Here is a 20,839-nt window from a genome sequence, read left to right as displayed (position 1 = left end):
TTTTATAAATATTTGATAGCTCAAGGGAGGTACCTGTAAATTTCCTAAAAAAACATGAAAGAGAAACGCCATCTGTGGCCGCCAGGGAAAAGAAAGAGAAAACTCACAATCTCACAATTCACGTTTCACAAACAGCTTTCAGAAAGGGCGCAGTGTGTGTGTGTGTGAGAGAGAGAGGGAGAGAAAATGAGTCCAAAAAATTATTCGGAAAAGAAAAACAGCTTTCAGAGAGCACTTTGATAACAAAAGCGGTAACCTTTAACTTATTCTCTTTCCCTCCGCTATATAAAAAGGTTAATTAAAGAAGAAGAAGAAGAAGAAAAAGGATTCATCTTGCTTCTGATTGTTCTGCCATTTCTGTCTTTTGGCTTCTGATCGGTCTCTGCTTCACAGGACATACGTTTAATGGTTGCCTTGAAGTCTTGAAGACCATTGAAATCTGGTCTCTATGACTGTCTTTAGGCATTCATTTTTGGTTCCTTCTTTAATGGACTCTTGGTCCTAGAGATCTGCGTCTGTAATTCTTTAGGTCTTTCAACCCCTTTTGAGGGGGGGGGGACAAGAAGAGCGGTCTTTTAATTGCATGCAGAGATGCAGGAAGTGGAGTCCGAAACCGGGTCGTCTGTGGATCTCCAGGTTTCTGCGGTGCCAGCAGCTGATACGCGGGGTAAGCATCGGATTCTCGCCGAACTGAAGCGACTTGAGCAGGAAACTAGATTCTTAGAGGTTAGTTCAGTTTCCGATTTCTCCTCTTCTTCTATGATCTTTCTCTCTTGTCACAAGTTCCTGATTATGCAAGTCTGAATGCCCTAACGGTTTATAAAGTTCCAATAATTTTTTGACTTGTCTTGATTCCATCTACATTTGTCGAGTGATCATAATGTGAAACAGTTAGTACACGGCTTGCAGTTTTGACTTATTCAGTGATTCGATCGAATCGTCCAGAGTTTTAGGTAGCTTAGAACATTTTCATGGAGCTTATTCCGTACTAAAAAGAACGTTGTTTTCAAGTAATTCGGGTGTTGACTTCATTTGGTGTGGCTTTTTGTTTCTAGTGGCCTTCAGTTGAAGAAATATGCTGATGCCCTATTGGAAGGGCTACTGGATTTCTTTGGCTGTAAGTTGCCTTGCTTTCATCACGACGGTTATGGAAAAGGGGATGTTTCTCTCAAAGTTTCAATTTCAGATATGAAAGATGGGGATCAATCGATTACCCTTATCAAAACACTTGAAGAACCTTATCAATTGATTTCTCAGTTTGGACTGTTGCCTTGCCCAGGGGAAAAGGTGGCTTCTTTAGTAAGTAGCTGTTTTCACGCACTTGGAGGATTGGTGCTGGATAGTATGTGCATTACCTTTCCTCATTTCCGACTGAGATGCTTGGAGGGATGTGTTTAGATGTAGACGGCTTTCTCCTCATCCCCCCTTTTTCTGGTAGATTGTATCCTCTTTTGGTGTTTCCACAGGATAACCCTAGGTTCTTCTGCTAGAGGTTTGTGCCCTTAAACGCCTTTGTGAAGACACATCTTGTTTGATTCTACAAAATTCTCCCAGATGGAATCGCCAAACGTTTAGCTTGACCACATATATAAGTGTTTCCTTGAGAAATCATAGAAAAATTTCAGCTTCACTGCAACTGTTTTTTGTTTGGTTATGAATAAATGGTTTTGACATTCCTAGAGATGGGGAAGCTAGAAGTTAGAAATGGCCATTAGGCTTTATCATAGTTCAAGAACTCGGGGAGATCTCGCAAATACAAAAGTGCACGAACTCGGTCGAGTCGAGATCTCGGTTCGATCAAGATTTGGACCAAAACATTGTTTAAAAGGGGCAGATCTTGACCGAGACTGTCAAGATCTCGCTAGAAACTCGACTGTCTCGGTGAACTCGACAGGGAAAGGGCTGGTAAGCTGATTTTTGAGCTTTTGCCACCTTGTTTCGGCAGAAACATGGCTTGAAAGGATAGAGGTATATCATATATGTTAAGATTGATGTAAAGTACCCTACTTTACATTTCTAATGTTTATTTAAGTTGTTATACATTAAATGAATGCTTTGATTGCTTTCTATTACTAAATTATGTGTAGAGTAGGGTATTTTAGTACGTCGTCACCTACTAACCTAGGATCCGAAGTGAAACTCCTATTTGGACTTTGTTTTTGCAAAATTTGATAGTGCCATTGTGATTAAATGGTAAAATAGGCTGAGTACCAAGTTTCAGGCCCAAACTAGGTCTAAAACCCACCGAAACCAGCCTTCGAGTTCCAAAAAAAAAACCAACTCATTGAGATCTCGTCCCAACTTGGTTTTTTGGCTGGTCGAAACCAGTACCAAAACCGAATCTTTCAAAAGTAGGGGAGGGCATTATCATCATTCAAAACCCGGGGGAGTGGTTTGATATTATGGATACTTTGAAGGGAGGGAGATGATATTTACCTTTTTTGTTTTTCTCTGTATACTAAATAACTACCAAAGCAAGCGATTCTCCAAGAAGTATGACTTGGAGCAGATCGGTATTTTAATCAATTGGTTATGTCAGAACAGAGCTAAAATTGAGTGCAATTATTTCATTTGTTCCATTATGAATCTAAAAGTTATCTTAGATTCATACAATAAGAAATGACTAAATTATATTTACTTCCTGATATTATATGTAATATTATCCCCTGTTTTGGTGCTATCTCAAAAATACTGGTGTAATCCGGGTTGATGTTCTTGGTTGGTTTCCCAATTCATGTTAAGTTGTGAAAAATGTTTCACTGTAATGGTTCTTGTGCATTTAAACATTGAACAATAGTGGGATAAGGATTCATCCACTTGGTGGGCTAGGTCTCAGAATTACTGCTGTCAAGGTAAATGGGCAGAATTTTGGCCCTTAGTGTAGAGTCTTTGAATGGATTATTTATTGACTTCTTTTAAATGTAGGCAAAGAAAGTATACTTAGATTTTATTTTTCTGAGCAAGAATCCTGAATTTTTGTCATTTTCAGTCATGGTCTTTTGACTCAAGGAGTATTACACTATTGTATCTTTTTTTTTTTTTTTTTCTAAGGACGGGGAGCATTTAGGAAGTTAACAACTGAGTCCACGAACCCTAACCAAGAGTTGTACAGGTAGGGATGATTTGCTGTATTTGTAATGATCAAAGATTAGCAGACACAACCTTGGGGTTGCCATGTCTTTTTTCTGCTAGTCTATGAACTTATTCAAGAATAGGTGAGAATTGCTTGATATGTGCCCACCATGATCCTTGCTTCAAAGAGATCTGACTTGGTCATTGGTGTCTGAGTTCTGTAAAAGAAGCTTATGGATGATCATGTGGTCGGGTAGGAACATTGGTACACCTTGAATTCTTGCTAAATGGGCTCGACTGTATAGCCTTTTCCCAACTAAATAGGGTCAAGTTAGTTAGTAAGTTCGCATATAATACGCGTATTATACACGTATCCAAACGTTTAATTCAAAAAAACATATTTTACCGTATATTTCCGCATATATGGTAAAATACTCGTTTTTTAAGTGCACACGTATTAAACACGAATTAAACGTGTTTAATACTTTTTAATTTAAGTTTAGTTTTGTTGAAAAAAAAACTCAAAACTTAAAGAAGAAAAAACGCAAAACAAAACTTTCGCATAATACGATTTTGGTCTTCTTCTCTTCGAACCCTAGCCATTGACTGTCCCCATTCCATTCATCTTCTTCATCTCCATTCTCATTTTAGTTTAGGTGGCCGGTTAATTGCAGCTGGGTAAATTAGTGATTGCAGAGGCAAATGAACTTCCATTGGTGATGTTAGTTCATCTTAGAGATGAGTTCATTGATGTGAGCTCATCTTAAAGATGAGTTCTAGAACACATCATGTCTTTTTTTTTTTTTTCTTATGTCAGACAAGGTACTTTTAATAATATTTTGATTTGTTAAATGATAATCTTATGAGATGTAATAGGGATATTATATTGTGTTTATTTTAGTTGTGAGGTTTCTTTTTGATAAAATCATTGTGTATATACTATTATTTTGTTTATTAGGTGGTGCATGTCTATTACATAGTGAATATATGCCCTTATTTTTGCTTATAGAGAGGCCGTATTAAACACGTATCGTATTATTACCGTTTGCGTTTTATTACACCGGATTTTTGAAATGTATTATTACCGTTTAGTCCGTTTAATTGCCGAACGTATCCGTTCCTGTTCAATTGCCGTTCCCGAACTTACTAACTAAGGGGTCAACTACATGGATTCTTGCTCTCCAATCAGCCCTATTTGAAGTCATACATGGTACAAAGCCTAAGCTATGCATGTCTTTCCTCATCACCTCTCCTAGGGTTATTTTAGGTCTGCCCTTGGCTCTTTTGAATTTTTTAATCTGAATCAAATCACTCCTCCGAACTGGAGCATCCCAAGGCCTCCGTTGAACATGGCCATACCACCTCAAATGACTTTCTCGTAGCTTATCATGATTCGGAGCTACTCCCAACTCAGCTCTATTGTGGTCATTCCTTGCTTTGTCCTTCTTAGGTTTTCCACAAATCCATCAACATCCTCATCTCCACTATACTTATTTTATCTATATGACGCTTCTTAACTGCCCAACATTCCGCTCCATACATCATAGTCGATTGTATGACAATCCTATAAAATTTTCCTTTAAGCTTTAAAGTAATACACCGATCATACAACACTCCGGACGCACCTCTCCAGTCTCCACTTCATCTAACCTATGTTAATTCTCTGAGTAACATCATCCTTGTCACCTTCTTTATTTATGACTGAGCCCAGATACCTAAAATAATCACTTCGTGGAATCTCCCTCTCATCAATATTGACCACCTCATTAACCGTCCTAGTGCATGTAAAGTTACACAACATATACTTCATTTTTGTTCTACTTATCTTAAAACCTTTTGATTCCAAGATCTCCATAACTCCAACTTGATGTTAATCTCTGCTTGTCTTGTCCACCAAAACAATATCATTAACAAAAAACATACACCAAGGAACCTCATCTTAGATGTAATGTAGTCCTAGATAGGTAGGAGACCTACTAGGAGCCAAACAACAGGATCAAATAAAAAAAGGGGCTGCTGGTTCGAATGGACAGCACTAGGATTTAGGTCAATTCCTAGGGTTAGGGTTGGATATTGGGAAAGGGGTTTAGAGGGTATTAATGGGCAGGTCTAGGGGGTCAATATGGTATAAAAATAATAGGATTTGGGAAGGTTTTAAAATTCTGCAGTTCTGGACAGAATTGTGTTGCAGTTTTGGGTTTTAATGGAGTGAAGGAATGGAGGGGATAAAGTGGGAGTTTGGGGCTGAAACTTGGATCGAGTGTCAACAATGATGTAAGGGATGTATGCTGAAAGTTTGGTTTGAAACTGATGGACAGATTTGGAGTTATGGAGGTTTCCTAGTAGAAGTAGGAGAGAGGGGTAAAACTGTAATTTCAAACAATCGGATGGGTGGATGGTGCTGAAATTTGAATCGAGTCTCTCTAGGGTTTGAGAAAGACTTGATCAAATTTTTAGCGATTCTAATGGTTAGATTTGGCTGGGCAGAATTCTCACGAAAATCACCTTGTATGTGACCTTCTAGAAGGAAGAAGAATAGTTGCAGAATTTCTTACTTGTTACAGGTCTTCAATGGCAACAACTTTGAAGATGAACAATGGGGTCTCTCGATCTTCACAATGCAAGGAGATAAGTAGTAGCCCTCCCGATCTTCACGATGCAAGGAGTCGATTGGAGATCCACCAATCCCTTCAACCTTGATATTACTCACAAGGCAACCTTGATATTACTCACAAGGCACACTCACGATGGAGCAAAGCAGCAACAAAGGCAGCAAGCATAAAGCTAATTTTTATTAATCAAATTCGTGTTCAATGCTGGCCTCCCTTACAAACTTATATAGAAGACTCAAAAATAGACTTAGACACTAAAAAGGAATGGCCTAACCTTATCCCTAACCTATTAGGCAACTTAAACTGACTAGGAAACTCAAATAGACTCAAAATAGAGTCCTAATGACTTAAAACAACTTAAACTACTTAAAATAAAGAAGATTCCCTAGTAGCCAATAGGATCACTTCACTTAAATTAGACCAATTGAACCAATTGGATGCAACCAATTTAAACCGGTTCAATTAAAAACACAAAATAAAAACTAAATATTGGGCTAATCCCGTATGCAACCTATATACCCCTATTTCAGGCCCACTAAAGTGGCCTAATACATAGAAAACCCTTGGGAACAAAGGCCCAACATATATATATCCCAACCCTACACTTATTCCCAATAAAACAAGCCCTATTTGATGATGAATCTGCATCAAGATGTCTGTGGTTAAATCATTCATGATAAGCGTAAATGAATAAGGGCTTAAGACTGATCCTTGATGTAACCAAATCGTAATTGGGAATTCAAAACCTTGCCTCCCCACCCTCCCCAAATAGTTCTTACGCTATCACCAGACCATCATACATATCTTTAATTATGTCAACATATTTACTTGAAACCCTTCTCTTTTCTGATATATGCCATATTAAATCTCTAGGGCCTCTATCGTATGTTTTTTTCTAGGTCAATAAAGATTATATGGAGTTCCTTCTTGCCCTCTCTACATCTTTCCTTGAGTCTCCTAAGTAAGAAAATAGCTTCCATCGTGGATCTTCCTGTCATAAAACCAAATTGGTTCTTTGAAATAGTAGTTTCTTTTCTTAGTTGGGTTTCAATAACCCTCTCCCATAACTTTATAGTATGGATCATTAGTTTTATGCTTCTATAGTTATTGCATTTCTTTATATCACATTTATTTTTGTATTTCAGTACCACAATGCTTCTCCTCCATTCGTTTGGCATTTTCCTCGCACTCATAATCTTATTATACAACTTGGTTAGCCAAGATAAACCATAGATTCCAAAGCTCTTCTGCATTTCTATTGGGACTCTGTCTAGGTCAGGTCCCTTGCCTACTTTCATCTTTCTTAAAGCTTCTTTTACTTCAGACACCCTAATTTTGTGTATATATTTATGACATGTGGTGTTTAGATGAGTAGTGCTGTCTTCCTGAACACTATTACCCGTCATTTAGTAGGCTGGTACACCTTGTTTTATGAAAAGAACAACAGTGAGGTGATGTAATTGTACCAAGTAGACTGTTTTCTGAAATGAAAAAGATAATGTTCACTGCATGGTGGTTTACACACCTGTTGAGAGTTAGACTGTAGAAAATTTTTGTTTTTCATTTTACTGCGGTCTGTGGGACACCATTTGCCTATTTTTTAGTAATCTAATGGACCAGAGAGAATGATAAAATCAGGAATTCTATCTTATGGTGACATTTCAATTAATTATATCTTCCATGTCTTTTCTGTGAGCTTGACTTTATTATGTATGTATTAAATGATTTGTTCGTTCTCTGCTTATTTTAGAACTCTCAGAAGAGTCTCCTCCCACATAAAGTCTCATGCACCAGGATACATGTTGATTCTACTGTAGATTCATGCTCTGTTTTTTTTGGGTTAATAAACATGAAAGCTGTCTTGTATTTTGTCACTTACTTACCTGGACTTCAACAACTTTTCTCTGATTTCTTTTGGCTTTTTATGATTATAATTTAGTCACCACCTCATCGAAGTAGAAAACATTTATACCAGTAATTTAGATGTCTTGAACTCTTGATGACTGGGAGTGGTGTGCAGAGAAGCTAAAGTTTTAAAGATTGGTATGGCTAGTTTTGGGATTAATTTAGAGTTAAAACTAAACCCTGTCCAAGCCTTAGAAGTTGAGAAAAGCATGGAAAGCTGCAGATTAATTTGTGGCTCCACCCATCTCACAAGTAATACTGTGGATGTCTTTTGGTTTATTTCCTGAAAAGTGACCATAAGCGAACCAAAGAGAATGTTCCTCCACAAAACATGCCTCAAAATAGTTTTTATAATTCATGGGTATGGGTATTAATTTAGTACTGATACATCTGCATCATCTTAGGTAATCTTAGGGGGTGAGACATTTGAATCACAATTAGCTCATCCATTGGAATTTCCTTCCTTCTTAGGTGTCATCAAGCTGCACAGGAAGTTAAAAAGATCGGCAACTTGTACACATGCTGCCAAGAAAAGCCCAAAAAAGAAGTTGAAGGGCATCAAATAATAAATAGAGGGTGGGGGATGAAAAGAATATACTTATGACCTTCCTCTCCTTTCTATGAAGAAGTTCAATTTCAGTCCAATAACTAATTCCTTCTACATTAGGGTTTTGTGTTTCTTGTTTTACAAAAATATATGCTAAGAGCTAAAAATCTCAAGTTAGAATTCTAACACGACAAAATAGAAAGTGATGTACGATCAGAGTATCCCAAACTTGTCTCAAAGAGTGAAAAGGATAATGGAGAAGAACTTGAACTATCTGCCCAATTCAAAAATAGGTTTGGTTTATTTAATAGATTGGTTTGGGCTTTAGGTTTTTGTCTTTTTAATCGTAATGGGCTGAGATATAAAGCCCAAAACTTAATTGTGAAGTAGGTGCATGATCTTTGTTTTTTTTTATTAAGTAATTAGGTAGTTGTGGGTCCCATAGTAGTACAAATTTAGGGGATGTTTAGGAATGTTGGTCTAGGTTGGTTTCTATGTTAGTATGTCTAGCTATCTAAGAGTCCTAATGTTGGAAATGTAGTATGGTAAGAATCCTAATCAAGTAAGTATGCTTCGGTAAGCTTATTGATGCGGCCTATCTTTATTGTGCCATGTGGAATAATGATGTGGTGATTCTGACTGTTGGATAGATAGTACATCGCCTGGCCACGTGTCAAATTTAAGGTCCTAATTCAATTAGATACCCTCCTGTGTATTGGCATGCATCCTCATGCCCATGCACGCAATGTAGCTGGAAGCTTTTGAGATGCAAAACTCTTTCATTGATGTGAAATAAGTCTAGCACTCTAGCTATAACTCCATGTTACACCAAACCTGTCTAGGGCTTTCCTTCCGATCGTTAAACTAATATTAGAAACCAAGCCAAATAGATTCCAAGGTTGTGAGTCAGCCCGGTGCCTCCTAGTAAACTACTATAATGAAAAGACCCCCCTTCCTCCTTAAACATAGAAAACACAGTTTCTGATTAATTACGAAACTGCCGCTGCAATGAAACACTACTTAGAAAATAAACAAATCCTGGTTTTGCTGACCCAAATTACGAGATGTAACCTAAACATTCCCTAGGCAAAAAATACCTCAATACTATTGACTGAAAACCTGCAAAAGCTTGCTGGGCTTGCAGGCTATGTATATGACTTTGATTATTTATTCCTTCTCATTCGTCCTTGGATTCTCATCAGAGGCAAGTAGCTGCAAAGAACTGTGTGTGTGTGTGTGTGTGGGGGGGGGGGGGGGGGGGGGGAGTGGGAATTTTAAAACACTCTTCTCATGGATTTCTTTGGCCTTCAAAATCCCTGCTTGAACTAATAAGTATCTTGATCTATAGTTCTCTCTTGGCCTGCACTGTCAGTTTTTATTGGAGAAAGGAAATTGATTTGAATATATTGAGTTGAGCATTCTATAGAGTGGTTTGTTTGGTGACCTGCATTAGATCATGAACTTGATGTGAATATATTGAGTTGAGAATTTATAGATTCTTCCGTCAATTAATAGTGGATCCAAGTTGAAAGTCGTCTTTTTCATTTTCTTAGAGGAGCAGGGAGAGCCCCCTTGGAGACATAAAAGATCAATCTGGGTTTGGGGGGTAATCTAATTGTGTGGGGATCTTATTGGAAAACCTAAATTAGAAGCACCATATTAGAGGCTTGATAAATTTTCATTTTCTGTTGACCATGTGTCCCTTAGAAATAGCAATTTTGAAAACCTGGTTTATCAATCTATTCTCTAGCAAAAGGAGGTAAGAGCAGTGCCAATGGCTTACATATGACAAAGTTTAAACCCACAAATTTGTGTTCAAGTGCTGCATTAGCTTTCATTATTATTATTTTTTTGTTGCCCTTTTTTGCAGTGTAATCAAAACTTTTGATCTGACATTTTCATGTAATGCTTGTGCAGCAAGAACTGGAAGAGCTTGAGAAAACAGAGAAAGTATCAGCTGCATGCCAGGAGTATGTATAATAAAATCTTATAGTGCCAAGTCTGCTAGATCTTTATTTATCTGCAATTTAATTATTATCATTTATAGGGATTCTGAATTTCATTTGGTGTCCACCAGATTGTTGCTCAATGTAGGAACCAAACCGGATCCACTATTACCAGAGTAAATAAAACTAACCCCCTACGCCAAGCTTAATTAACCTAAGCTTTTTATCCAGAGCATGCAAACTGAACTTTCATTTGTTCTGGGTTTTTTGCAGAACTGTTGGCCCTACCAACCCAACCTGGGATAGATGGTTTGAAGGCCCACAAGAATCACAAGGTTGCAACTGCTGGATACTCTGAGAACTCATTTTGAATTTTGTAGTTATTTCTAACCAGTTTTGAAAGGGATATTATCTTGCATTACTTGTTCCGTGTCAGATGTTGTTTAACACACATTGTGTAAGAAATGAAAATCTTTACTTGCTTTGAAGCCAATCAAAGTAAAAATTACATTCTATTAATCTGCTTATGGAAAGCTCATCTGAATTGTACACAAAACAAAAGCTTTCCACGCTTCAATCAGAGACTTGGGGTAACTTTAACTCGTATCCTTGCCAGTTACATGTTGTGCTACCCACCCCAAACCATCATATAACCCTTCTCCTGTGAGGGCAGAGCAAGCTTGGATATGCCAGTCATGATTCTTGATACTATGAAGTGCAAGGTTGTCGGTGATCTCGGCTGGGGACATGGCATCCTTGAGGTCTTGCTTGTTTGCAAAAACAAGAATGACTGAATGTTCAAGATCCTCATGTTGTAACAATCGAAAGAGTTCATCCTTCATAATATTGATCCTTGCGCGGTCGGCGCTGTCTATCACTGCTATGACGGCATGAGTTCCACGATAGTATGTTGCCCATGACGTCCTTAACCGTTCTTGCCCACCAAGATCCCAGACCTGATAACGCAACAAAATTGATGAATCACATTAACCAAAAGAGTAGCGAAGTAAGCTCAATTATGTGGGTGGAAAACTGTAAAGCACAAGGTGGATTAAAAGCATTGCATCATAAATAAAAAATTGATGTTGAGTAGGGGCAGAAAAGCACCCAAGACAAAGCAATGCACTGAAATTGTGCCATCAACATGGATGATGACCTTTGCTGGTTTTAGGATCTGAAAAAGATGTAGAATCAGGAAAGATGCTCTACTGAGTAACAGAGAATGGCCAGTAGAGATCAGTTACGTGCTTGCCAAGAACTTAAGTATCACTCGGCCCGTAGTGTCTCATGGAAAACAAAGGTTGACACTGATGGTAGAACTTTGAGATTGCAAAACCAAGTTTGTTTCTGGATTTGTGCATGCAACTAACAGTGGCATGACGGAACCCTCAAACACAGCAAAATAAAGGGAGACATGGATAGCAAAATAGTAAGAGCAAGGATTTATCTGATGGACTGCTTCAGAGCAATGAAAAAGAAAAGCCGACTAAGAAACTACAGTTCAGAGCATGAAAGAGTTTGAAACTGGAGGAGCTGGTTTGAGTCTCAACCACTTTTCTAGGCATCAGTGTTGATCATTATTCTAAATCTACACAACATAGGAAACCTGAACATAACTCAAGTTCTATGTCTGTCTTTTTTTTATTTTTTAGTGGTGGGGGAGGGGGTGGGGTGTTGCAACTGTAAGAGTAGATTTAAAGCAAAATCAAAGGCACAGACTGATCACATTATCCTAGGCATACTACAATATTTGGGACAGACGTACAAAATGAACAAAAGATGGGAGAACATGATGAATCAAGTATGAGGAAAAAATAATGAAAACTAAACTGGTTCTCCACCATACAAAAGAGAGAATTCACTATTTCGAGGATTGCTGAGAATTGACTAGAACTCTGAGAAATGATAACATCTGGGTTAACTTTACAAGCCTGAAACATTTTTCAAAGAGCAGCAGCTTAAGCAGTCAATAATCACTGCTTTACTTGGTTAGCTCAATCCTCCACCCATTACAGCTCTTAAAGACCAATGGGTACCATTAGCTGAATCTTCCCAACAACAAAATGGAAGTTCTTAGTGATTTTATATGGCATCCATGGAATTCCTCCACCTAATTTCAATTCTGACATGGACGAGGCCTCGGTAAAATTCATCCTGATTTATGCACCAATATCCTAACCAAACAAGCATTAATCAATATGAAAGATTAAATAACAAACTATTCATGAGTTCATTTGACGGAAGAAGTCCATGAAGGGGGTATTTCTGAAAGCTCAACTACAAGCTCTCCACAGGTCTCTAAGATCTCACAAAACAGAAACGGTTATGACAAAATCACAACACTGCAATCAATCTAAGAGATAATAGAGGTGGACCTGCCAAGCACACATTGGTGGATGTGGCCCCTCTTTTGATTGATGAACAATGGGCAATGGGCAGCTTTTATTGGAGATAATTTCATTTTTTTCTACTTGGAAAGTTAAATTTTAAGAACAAGAAGATCTAGAGTTCACAAAGTTGCCCTCTTCCAACAATCAGGGAAGGCACTTTCTCCTCTGCAATTGAGATTCAAATATACATGGCATAACAATCATCTCAAACCACAATAATCAAATGCATCAGAATGCAAACAAGTGACACTATTTCAATCCATTTTAACAGCTCGATTTCAAAATTGAAAAGCAACCAAACCAGAAGCTGCAACACATAAGGTTCTCCACACTCACAACATGATCACTTACAATAAACACAGATAAAAGAAAATCACATCTAAACCATAAAAGTAAAACTAAACAGCAAAGAAATAATCAAAACTCACCTCGAACCGAATGTTTTTGTACACAAGCTCTTCAACATTACTCCCAACCGTGGGATGTGTAGTGACAACTTCTCCCAAGTGCAATTTATAAAGGGTAGTTGTCTTGCCAGCGTTATCTAATCCAACAACCACTATCTTATACTCCTTCGCCGGAAACAACATAAACCAAAATCTTGATATAAAGCCACCCATCTTGTATTAAACTAAAGGCCAAACTTAAATCTGTAGCAGAAAACCATGGAATCTCATAAGTATATACATAAAGAAAAAAACTTGCAGATCTAAATTCCGATCAACCCAACTTGCAGATCCAAATCGAATATAGGAAATCAAACAAACCTAACAAAATTGAAAGGGTCCTCGATTAATCCGTGGTTGTCTATGGTTTGTGAAGTTCAAAAATAACGAAACCAGAGAAACCCTCAATGAAGGAACTCTACCAAATGCGATTGCGTAGAAGTATCAAAGCTAAGAATACGCGTCGATGATGGAAGAGCTATAAAACGAAGAATAGAAAAGCGAGCAGAGAGAATAATCCTATTGAGTGCCACGGCGGCAATTTATATAGGAACCAATCGCTGAGTGGGAGAGCCACGTCATTCACTTAGGTTTCCATGGTGGAACTTGAAGGTGAAACTTTTTTACTTAAAATTGAAAATACATTTAACTGGATTTGACTAGTGCTTGGAGTCCGCTCGTACGCTCAAACCTGATTAGCGGAATCCATACTTGATTCCATTCCAGCATAAACTTCTTCAACCTGGATTTTGATCTTTGTTTCACTCTATTCTCTTCAGATTGGAGCTGTTGATCGTTTTGTATTTTTCGTCTTTCAGACTCTAGAAATCGATTAGTAGTTTCATCAATCTCTATGGTGCTCGATGATCGGATCTTTCCTGTGATCCTCATTGAGTCACCAAAGGATTTATTTCCTCTTTTTTTTTCTTTTATTCTTGTGCTTACTTCTTGTTGGAAGTTGGGCTAAGTTTCTTATATTACTTTTTGGTCTACATCGATTTTGATCTTTGTAGATGTTCCAGGTGAGGGAAATGGTTTCTATAGATTATCTCTATCCGATTGTTTCACAGGATTTTTAATCTGATTTTTCCTCATTTCGTTTGTTCTTATCCATCTACGCTCGTGAAAGCTTTATTAGGGTTCAGTGTTTCAGAAACTATTGAATATCTATCTTGTTTTGAATCGTCGAATCTCTGTTCTTCTTATCCCAAAAAAAAATCGTGGAATATTGATGTTGCCTATATTTTAGCCGCTATCCTTTTTCAGTTCTCCATTTTCAGCAGGGGAGAAAACATTAATCAGCATTTGGCAAATCTTCAGTGGAACAGCACGATATCCAGTAGATAAAATATCTGCTGCATATTGTGCTATTCCACCAGAAGATTTTGCCTGATTAATATCGTTTTGTTATGATAAATGGTAATATGCCCTCTTTGGACAAAATCTTTGCATTAATCAGCTTGTCCAAAATCTTTGCATTAATCAGCTTAAGATGGACCAGCTGCTGATTAATGTTCACCTGCACATGCTACATCTTAGGGATGTAAATGAATAGCCGAAATACGTTTTCGTATTTGTGTCAATATCCGTTTAGCACTATCCGAATCCATCCGAAAGCTAAACGGATACGGATATGGACAGGCTATAGCTTTCCGAAAAGCTATATTTACATTTAAACGAATAAAATATCATATCCGTATTCGTGTCTGGATCCATTTAACACTATTTAAATCCATTCGAAAGCTAATCGGATGTGGATGCGGATATAGCATTATCTGAACTGAATCCAATCTGTTTACATCTCTGCTACATCTCAACTTGTCTCGCCTGTTTTGGACATTTTTGTTATATCAATCTTTCATTAATTTAATCATCATCTTTTATTTGAGTTTTTTCAATAAAAGCTTAGGGGCTGGCCCGAGTCCTAGAGAATGTTCGGGTTTTAAAAAATTTAAAAAAAAAAAAAAAAAAACTCATTAATTTAGCGATATTTGTTAAACAGATGATTAGTTTTGTAAAGAGAAACCTGATTTCCCCCTTTTCTTTTCATATTTTTTGTGTTTTAAGTTTTGGCAGAAGTATTGCCCATCCGAAATGACAATAAAGCCCCCCACCCCCTGTTGAATGCATTGATCTAGTGGTCAATCTCGGATTGATCCCAAATATGTCATATTCTGGCCAATCCGGACCTATCAAAGCCAATTCCAAATTTGGAAATACTGATTCCAGCTCTAATCCTGTGTTGAATGGGTAAAAATAAAAAGAAAAGTAAACGAATTAGAGAAGAGTCACAAGGGAAATTATGGTCAAATCTCCGCCGAGACCGATATCGATCCCGATTACTAAAACTTTGTCCCCTTTTTGATCGACATATTCCTCATCTCATCAATCCAATATGATTATATGAACACTACATCTGGATGGATGTTCTTATGGCTCTTAGGTTTCAACCCAAAAGGGAGGGTGGGGGTGAGATTGGCCTCAATTTGGTCTAGAATCCCCCCCCCCCCTTCCCCCTCGTCCAGAAAATTGAACTCTTATCGGATATGCCTATTTGTTCAAATGCCTCAATAAGTAAGGGTTGGATTAGTGGAATCGCGATTTGAAACTATGAATGTTTTGAAAAATAAGGTGGGCTAGTTTTGGTATTTCGATGACCCTTGTGTACCCATGCAGTGGCTTGTGCTTGATTGTGCACAAAACTTTTTGCCATATAATAATAACATAAATAAATTCTACTGTAGTGGTTATAATAAGCGGTTGTTGAGTGATATAATTAGTGATGGTTTATTATTCTTAATAAAAGAGACATGGCAAATTACAATCATAACAATACTGAAGAAATGTGAACATATTTAGCAGCTTGACATTTTTATGCTATGGAGACTGTTGATCTATCAAATTTCAAAGCCAAACACAATCATATATGTCCGTCATGTATTTTACCCTTTCCATAGCTGTCCATACCTTGACCAACATTGACGTGTAGATAGTGCCACATGGAGTAACGTGTCTCCCGGGTGAAACTTACCAATATGTCAAGGATTACGTGGACAAAGATGTTCACATGAACTCCAACAAAGCTGCCATGTGATGAGTATTTAGTAACATGTAGATAAGTTTACCTCAACAGACCATGAAGGGAAGTCTAGCCATAAAAATTGATGGGGTTGGGTTAAATTAAACCATCTTAGTTGATGATCATACTTTTGTGGCTTAAAGTTAAATCAATGACATGAGTAAGGGTATATTTCTCAAGACCCTATTATACTTCCAGTTCCAAGTTAATCAAGCTGAGTATTGAATAGCTAGAATTTTCATAACTAGATAGACATAAACCGGCTTCCCCAATTTACTGGATATGTGAAGGGTTTATCAAATCCCAGGCTTATGAGCTGTGCATCCAATGGTTGATCTAAAAGATCCTGCCTAACAATATTACAATACTAGCTCCACACTCCTATAATATACTCAATTTGCTATACAACTTCCAATATGTCCAATAAATCTACAGGACCTTTAGTATCAGAAAATGATGAGCACATCAACAATCAACAAAGATTGAGAAAGCAAAATCTAGAAGAAAAAAGCTGCAGTAAATGTTTAACAGGAAACAGTAAGCCAGCACATGATCTTGATTATGAGGAACATAAGAAATCAATGAAATAAAGACTTTGTCAGAGTAAGCTCAATCCTGCAAAGCATATATAATTTCAAGCAAACATGACAAATTTCAAGTGAGGCATGAGAAACAATGGACAATCAGAGCTTGCCATGAAAAGCCTATCTATGGCTGACAAAGTCATTGAGTGGAACCTTATTTCAAGAACTGAAGGAGGATAACTTTCAATGGACTAAAAAATTTGGTACAAAATTTCAACAACTAAATTTGATCACTTGGACAATAACTACACATCTATACATTGATTAGCGAGCAGGAAACTGCCAAAGTATTTCATAGAATCAATTGAGAGACATCTATCCAGATCTGATTAAGAATTCCTGCTTTTACTCCGTACCTTAACAAAATTAACAACTAAAGCAGGATGAGCATTTCCAAGTTAAAAGGGTGAGCTTCTAGGATGATTTGAATTTTAGCCTCATCAGAATATAGAATTATTCAAGATGATCAAAGAAATTGAGCAGATAAGAGTTGCCTCAGATAGAGTAGATGTTCCTCATTTGAAATGTGAAGGGAGAGACGAAGGTTTGTTAAGAGCGACTCCTGCTCCCAACTTAAAGGACCAGAAGAATACAAAGCCTGCACAGTTGATTTATATGCATTAAGCTCTACCTCATGGATGTCGTCGGCTTCTACTTCATCTTCAGTCCAGGAGGGTAAACATTTTTTCTTGGGTCTAGAGTCACATGATGATCCAACATCATCCAAATAACTAGCATAAATAATCCTAGGTGATTTTTGGGAATTTCGAACACTGGACTCCCCAACGTTGTTACTACTACAACTAGCAACTGAGCATTTGTTACTTTCTTCTGTACCTCGAACAGGTGTGGATGACAAACATAAGGAATAATTGTTTGTTTTTTCGTTTTTCACATCCATATCAAAAGACCTTTTTATGCATTTCTCACCCAATTTTGCTTTTGGGGAAGAAACAACATCTACCTGTTCAAGAAAAGGAAGAGTTCTCACGAGCAGCCTGTCACACCTTCCCTCTTTCATGGTTGCTCTCCCTCTCTTGTGACCTCTAGCAATAACAGCACCTTGAGGGGATGATTTGAAATGTGTCTTGATGTAATCCTGCCAAGTTCTATCTACACTGTAAGTTTCTTCCTGAATACCTTGTTGCAGCTCCTCGTAAACTAAAAATTCTTGAGAATATTTGGAACTGTATTCTGTAATATTATTGTTGATTTGTTTATCTCCACCAACCTGCAAATACATTTATTTATTAGTTACTAGAACACCAAGTACAAAACAATTAGTTGTCAGGACAGAAAATTCAATGATTCTCTATCCATAATATGTGGAAAGCTTGACAAGGAACTGTCCAATTTGGAAGATTCCAAAGCAGATTGTTGAAGAAGATACTCTGCCAGGAAGACTATTGATATGGGAAGATACTTAACATCTGCCTAATTTTGAGAAAAAATCCATCTAGGGTTCCCTTTTTTTTTTGTTTTGGGAAGGGGGGGGGGGGGGGTGGGTTGGGGAGGGGGCAAGGGAGTAGAAATTCATATAGATTATTAAGAACAGGAAATGAAATTAATGTAAAACAGAAAGAAAAAAGATTCTGTGGAGATTGCTTATCATGTTTGGCCTTCAATATCACATAATGAGAAAACTGTGCTTGTGAATATAACAACAATCACAAACTCAATAAAACAAAAATAAAAAGCATTCTGGAACAAAATTCCTAAAAAAGGGCAATTTGGATCTTTTACCTTCCCAATCTTCACCCACTTCTTGTTGCGCCAAACTTGTCGAACCCTAAGATCAGACCTGCAAAATTCTCTAAGCTGGATAGACCCGAACAGTCTAACAACAAACCGATTATTATTCATCGCCTTTGCAACCTTTCCAAACCTCCAAGAATGAATATCAAACACTTCAGCTATATCACCATTCACCCATCTCTCTTTCATTGTGAATGGAGGTTGAGGCCTAATATCATCCTTGTGCACCTTTTCAGCAAGTGGTTCTCCTTCATGATTCAGAAGCAAGTCATACCTAACAGTATACCAATCTCCATTTACTTCAACTATTTTGCCAGTAAACCAAGAGCCACATGGGTCCAGTTTTGTTCTCAACAGCTCTACTGTATTCCCTTTCTTGAACTTCATGACTCTAAAAACCTTTGACCTTAACCCTGTTTAAGCCAGTGCAAATCTAAGAAAAAAGAAAGACCATGTCAGAACTTAATCCATTCAACTATTTACACTGAATTAAAAGTTGAAGTTCATGGCCCAATACAAGGATTCTATCTAAGACCAGTAATGCCACAGAAAATTTTGAAACCATTAGCGCTTAGGAAAAAACCCTGATCTTTTCTCTTCACCAATTACAATTGTAGAAACTACTCTATTGAAAAGGACTTAAAACAAAAAGGGTTTGGTGCTAATTTCCCCAGATGATTAGAGAAACCAAAGCACAAACGAGACCAACAAACCTAAAGAAGTTACCAATTTCAAATTGAAAGAAAAGAGAAAAACAAAAACGATCTCAAACACGGCGAACCTGCAAATTCAGAGCCATGAACCAAAACTACTCACAAGATTCTACATCAGATTTAGAGTAACCCACATATCAATTCCATTTATTAAAAAAAAAAAAGCTAGAAAATGAAAATAAAAAATTCAAAAAGCATGAGACTGCACAATAAAGGATTACTTACGGAGCTTGTAGCTCATTCTGGCAAAAATCCATGATCGATTATATAAATTAGAATACTACTAAATCTTCAGAAAAAAATTTAAAAAAATACATAAAATAAAACAGCTACAGAGAGAAATTTATGTGAAATTAAAGATACCCATTAACGATTCTAACTGAACAAAATTAAGGGGAACAAACAGATAGAATAATTCTCAACCCAAAAAACACGTCTGAAAAAAAGGGACATTTTTTGAGTGCCCAGAGAAAAGGTTGAAAATCCATAGAAATTTTTTATTGGACTGACCTGGATTGGATCGAAAGATACAGAGAGGGAGAGTGAAGTGAATATTGAAAAACAAATTCAACGATGCTTGTTGTGTTAATTAAGTCATGAACACATCGTTACAGAGGAAGGCTTGCTGTTGGTTTTCCTGGAATAGCTCTGAGACTGGAGAGTAACTTAAACCTGCTTTAATTAGGAATGAATTATCACGTAATTAGAAATTTAGAATACCTTGTCTTGTTTTTGAAATTGCTATAACTAAGCCTTATTTACGGTTATATCCTCTTTCATTTTATTTTTAACAGATTTACTCATCTATTTTCCTATTTTCCCTTTTTAGGCATGAGTGGGATGGGCCTTTGGGGGCCAGGGGCGAGGCCGCGAGGGGTGCCCCAAATTACATTAGATGCTCCCCAAATTTATTTTTTTTGGTTGTGGGGTGGGGGAGGGAAGAGACAATTTTGTATGGTTGTGTAGCACCTACATCAATGCTCAAGCCAATGAGAGTGCACACAAGGATATCAATATAGATGCGAATTTTAATTTCATGGGGACAGTGGGTACTTTCGCTCGCTCCTCTATCTGAGCACAGGAACCACACGACCAGGTAATGATCTTTTTTCTTTTAACAAAACTTGACTCAGTGATGCACTTACCAAACGAACTTGGGTGGCTATGAGAGCCACACTAATCACAGCATGGGTAATGATTTTATTCATAGTAAGTACCCACATTGTTCCTAAGGAAAGCATTAATGTGGGACCCATGACTCATTATGTAATAGACATATATAAATAAATCCTCACCTTGCTTGAAAATTTTTTCACATATTAAATTATTAATTAATTAAATTAAGGTGTGAGATATAAATTAACAAAGATGTTATGCTCGTGGGATGATACGCACACGCTCACCAAATTTAATGCAACTATTATTTCTTTTTTGGATTTTCTTTCGCAGCATGATTGAAAGGGAATAAGTTTCATTCAGTATTACTTTTGTTGTCCCAAAAAAATGTGTTACATTCATTACCAAAAAAAAAAAAATGTGTTACATTGATTTGAATGGAGGGGTAAATTTTACCCTAGATGAGCTAGATGTTACTGAATTCCAAATCAAAATCACAAAGTGCTATTCGATAACATTTTTGACCGTTTTTCCTTTCATAAAAAATAGAAAAAGTGTTTTAGTTATAAAAAAACATGTTTGGTATTGCTTTTGTTTGAAAATTTATATGTTCTAAAATTTTGTTTTTGGAAACAGGACCTATTTTTTGAAATTGAAAGAAAAAAATTGGCACG

At 37.1% G+C, this 20,839-nt stretch overlaps 3 protein-coding genes across 5 annotated transcripts; 1 reads left to right on the top strand and 2 right to left on the bottom strand.

Annotated features, from left to right (window-relative positions):
- Nucleotides 1–342: 342 nt before the first annotated feature.
- LOC122644260 (guanine nucleotide-binding protein subunit gamma 1-like) lies at nt 343–10,596 on the top strand. 2 transcript variants are annotated; one of them, XM_043837901.1, is made up of 4 exons: nt 343–726; nt 10,054–10,106; nt 10,184–10,258; nt 10,356–10,596. In XM_043837901.1, exons 1-4 carry the CDS (start codon nt 592–594, stop codon nt 10,438–10,440), a joined length of 348 nt encoding a protein of 115 aa, XP_043693836.1. In that variant the 5' UTR covers nt 343–591; the 3' UTR covers nt 10,441–10,596. The 2 variants fall into 2 exon arrangements, with proteins under 2 accessions (XP_043693836.1, XP_043693837.1); XM_043837902.1 differs by having other exon boundaries at nt 347–726; nt 10,214–10,258.
- LOC122644258 (ADP-ribosylation factor-like protein 5) lies at nt 10,483–17,665 on the bottom strand. 2 transcript variants are annotated; one of them, XM_043837898.1, is made up of 3 exons: nt 17,546–17,665; nt 12,901–13,122; nt 10,483–11,038 (listed from the first exon to the last, which is right to left on the bottom strand). In XM_043837898.1, the coding sequence occupies exons 2-3, from the start codon at nt 13,090–13,092 to the stop codon at nt 10,679–10,681; spliced, it is 552 nt and encodes a 183-aa protein (XP_043693833.1). In that variant the 5' UTR covers nt 13,093–13,122; nt 17,546–17,665; the 3' UTR covers nt 10,483–10,678. The 2 variants fall into 2 exon arrangements, with proteins under 2 accessions (XP_043693833.1, XP_043693834.1); XM_043837899.1 differs by lacking the exon at nt 17,546–17,665 and adding an exon at nt 13,240–13,257.
- Nucleotides 14,164–19,567, bottom strand: LOC122643750. The gene is made up of 5 exons (XM_043837337.1): nt 19,560–19,567; nt 18,325–18,749; nt 17,076–17,812; nt 15,950–16,001; nt 14,164–14,307 (listed from the first exon to the last, which is right to left on the bottom strand). Exons 2-5 carry the CDS (start codon nt 18,721–18,723, stop codon nt 14,164–14,166), a joined length of 1,332 nt encoding a protein of 443 aa, XP_043693272.1. The 5' UTR covers nt 18,724–18,749; nt 19,560–19,567.
- Nucleotides 19,568–20,839: the final 1,272 nt, after the last annotated feature.

Source organism: Telopea speciosissima, chromosome 10, assembly GCF_018873765.1.
Source record: "Telopea speciosissima isolate NSW1024214 ecotype Mountain lineage chromosome 10, Tspe_v1, whole genome shotgun sequence".
Taxonomy (NCBI): domain Eukaryota; kingdom Viridiplantae; phylum Streptophyta; class Magnoliopsida; order Proteales; family Proteaceae; genus Telopea; species Telopea speciosissima.
Note: the sequence above shows the minus strand (reverse complement) of the source record. Positions and strands in the feature narration are given on the sequence as shown.

Coding starts and splice junctions, on each gene's coding strand:
- LOC122643750 (XM_043837337.1), bottom strand. CDS start 18,723: ATGAAGTTCAAGAAAGGGAATACAGTAGAGCTGTTGAGAACAAAACTG. Junction 16,002..17,075: donor GAACATCTACTCTATCTGAG/GCAACTCTTATC, acceptor ATCACATGGCAG/CTTTGTTGGAGTTCATGTGA. Junction 14,308..15,949: donor ACGTAATCCTTGACATATTG/GTAAGTTTCACC, acceptor GATATTAATCAG/GCAAAATCTTCTGGTGGAAT.
- LOC122644258 (XM_043837898.1), bottom strand. CDS start 13,092: ATGGGTGGCTTTATATCAAGATTTTGGTTTATGTTGTTTCCGGCGAAG. Junction 11,039..12,900: donor ACAAAAACATTCGGTTCGAG/GTGAGTTTTGAT, acceptor TTGCGTTATCAG/GTCTGGGATCTTGGTGGGCA.
- LOC122644260 (XM_043837901.1), top strand. CDS start 592: ATGCAGGAAGTGGAGTCCGAAACCGGGTCGTCTGTGGATCTCCAGGTT. Junction 727..10,053: donor AGGAAACTAGATTCTTAGAG/GTTAGTTCAGTT, acceptor ATGCTTGTGCAG/CAAGAACTGGAAGAGCTTGA. Junction 10,259..10,355: donor CCGGATCCACTATTACCAGA/GTAAATAAAACT, acceptor GGTTTTTTGCAG/AACTGTTGGCCCTACCAACC.